The 2124-nt window shown below is 40.1% G+C and overlaps 2 protein-coding genes across 2 annotated transcripts; both read left to right on the top strand.

The window, feature by feature from the left end:
* Positions 1-258: 258 nt before the first annotated feature.
* On the top strand, positions 259-867 carry LOC141613423 (putative mitochondrial protein AtMg01250). The gene has a single exon (XM_074432156.1). The coding sequence runs from the start codon at positions 259-261 to the stop codon at positions 865-867; it is 609 nt and encodes a 202-aa protein (XP_074288257.1).
* A 186-nt stretch (positions 868-1053) lies between these two features.
* LOC141613422 (uncharacterized) lies at positions 1054-1803 on the top strand. Its single transcript, XM_074432154.1, has one exon. The coding sequence runs from the start codon at positions 1054-1056 to the stop codon at positions 1801-1803; it is 750 nt and encodes a 249-aa protein (XP_074288255.1).
* The last annotated feature ends 321 nt before the right edge of the window (positions 1804-2124 follow it).

The raw sequence follows: 2124 nt of genomic DNA, 5'->3' as shown, positions 1-2124 counted from the left end.
GAATTGGCGCGAGGATTGACCGGCACTGGAGTCTAGTTGCCATTATTAGAGTTTAGTTATAACATTAATTATTTTATTTCCGCTGCGTTATAATTTTATAGTTATTGGTTTAATCTTTTAAGACATGTAATAAAACCGTTGAGACACATTATTTATTTAATTTAAAGCACTACCTCAGGAAACTGAGATGGTAACATCTCTATTTATTGGAGAATGTCTTGTTAAAGGCTCCTTGAGAAACTGGGGTGTTTGCTGGCTATGGGTTTCCCTACACTTTTTGTTCACTGGTTGATGACTTGTGTCACCACTGCCCATTATTCACTGAAAATCAATGGCAGCATAGTGGGTTATTTCCCTGGTAAGAAAGGTTTGAGACAAGGAGATCCACTCTCCCCTTTACTCTTTGTCCTCAGTATGGAAGTCCTATCTAGGCACCTTAGACAACTGGAGTTTAAATTTCATCCTAAGTGTGCCAAGGTTGGTCTCTCTCACTTATTATTTGCAGATGACCTGCTCATTTTCTCTAGAGGGGACCCTGTTTCTGTTCAAACAGCTATTAATGGGGTTGCTCAATTTGACACCTGGTCTGGACTCAAAGCAAATGCTCAGAAATCCTGCATTTACTTTGGAGGAGTCACTCAGCAGATTACAGAAGCTATACTGCAGGCCACTCAATTCACTCAGGGCACCTTCCCTATCAGATATCTTGGCACTCCTTTGCATTCTTCTAGACTTACTGCAGCTATGTATCACTCCCTCATTCAGAAAATTCAGTGTAGAATTACTCATTGGGCCAGCAAAAACTTGAGCTATGCTGGCAGAATTCAGCTTATTAACTCTACAATTTTTGGATTGAAAAGTTTCTAGTGTTCTTGCTTATTTCTCCTTGCGGGCATTATCAAAAATATTGAGAAGCTTTGTAGGCAGTTCTTATGGGGACATACTCAAGGGCACAGGAGGCTTATTTTCTTTAATTGGGCTAAAATCTGTAGAAGTACTCGTGTTGGGGGCTTTGACATAAGGGAGATTCTTAGTTGGAATAAAACGCTTATGATGAAGCAATTTTGGAAGCTTACTGATGCTCCTAGAACTGTCTGGACTGATTGGATGCATTCCTATGTCATTAAGGATGCTGACATTTGGTCTATTCAGGCCCATGCTACTTGTTCACCAGTATGGAGTCGTCTTCTCCAACTCAGAGATAACCTTATTCAGCTTGTGGGAGTGACTGCTGCTAAGCAGCTTCAGGGGACATGGCCTTCTACTGTCAGAATGAGGAAGACTTATCAGCTTTTCAGAGGGCTTTCCCCTGATCTGTTTTGGACCAAAGCCACAAAGGATTCCATCATCATACCTAAGCATAGGTTTATCCTCACTCTTGCTATTCATAATTGTCTAGCTACCACTGACAATCTCTGCAAACGAGGATTCCATATGGTAAGCAGATGTGCACTATGCTTGCAAGCTGAAGAGTCAGCAAGACATCTTTTCTTCTTGTGCTCTTATTCATCTAGGGTTTTGCAAGAAATTTTCACCTGGCAGGGGATTTCTCGAAGACACCTGAGTCTTAATCATGAAATTCGAAGGCTAGCTGAGAGATCTGGACAGACTTGGCGTCAGAAATGGGCAAAATGTGCATTGGCTGTTGTAGTATATAACCTTTGGTCTGAGCGTAATATGCGTTTATTCCAGGAGGATTATAGGACTACTGAGCAGCTAATTTATATGATTAAAAATATAGTTAGAATTCGTGTCTTAGCTAACGTACATGATCAAGCTAATGAGGTAGATCTTCTAGTTTAGCTCTTTTCCTTGTTAGCTAGATTTGATGGTTTCTTTAGCGGATGTACTTTGTAAGCCTTGTTTTTCTTCTATTAATGGAAGAGCTCATTTCTTGCAAAAAAAAAAAAGAGAAACGGGGGTGTTATACTACCAGCATAGAAGAGTTTCTTTGTGACAAAACTTCTAATCCTTTCAACTAGTACAGTACAGTCTGCACTGTCCTTCACTAAAGCCAGACACCTACAAAATGTCTCTTTTCACCCAACATTGAACCCCTTTAAAATAAGCACTAGTTTTTATGGAATTCATTTGGAGGCCAGAAGCATGGGAAAAAGTAGAGAA

This window comes from Silene latifolia, chromosome 11 (genome assembly GCF_048544455.1).
Source record: "Silene latifolia isolate original U9 population chromosome 11, ASM4854445v1, whole genome shotgun sequence".
NCBI classification, from domain to species: domain Eukaryota; kingdom Viridiplantae; phylum Streptophyta; class Magnoliopsida; order Caryophyllales; family Caryophyllaceae; genus Silene; species Silene latifolia.
This window is presented reverse-complemented; position numbering and strand designations above follow the sequence as displayed.

What these genes read in the sequence shown, in the direction of transcription:
- LOC141613423 (XM_074432156.1), top strand. Translation starts at nt 259, where the DNA reads ATGGGTTTCCCTACACTTTTTGTTCACTGGTTGATGACTTGTGTCACC.
- LOC141613422 (XM_074432154.1), top strand. Translation starts at nt 1,054, where the DNA reads ATGAAGCAATTTTGGAAGCTTACTGATGCTCCTAGAACTGTCTGGACT.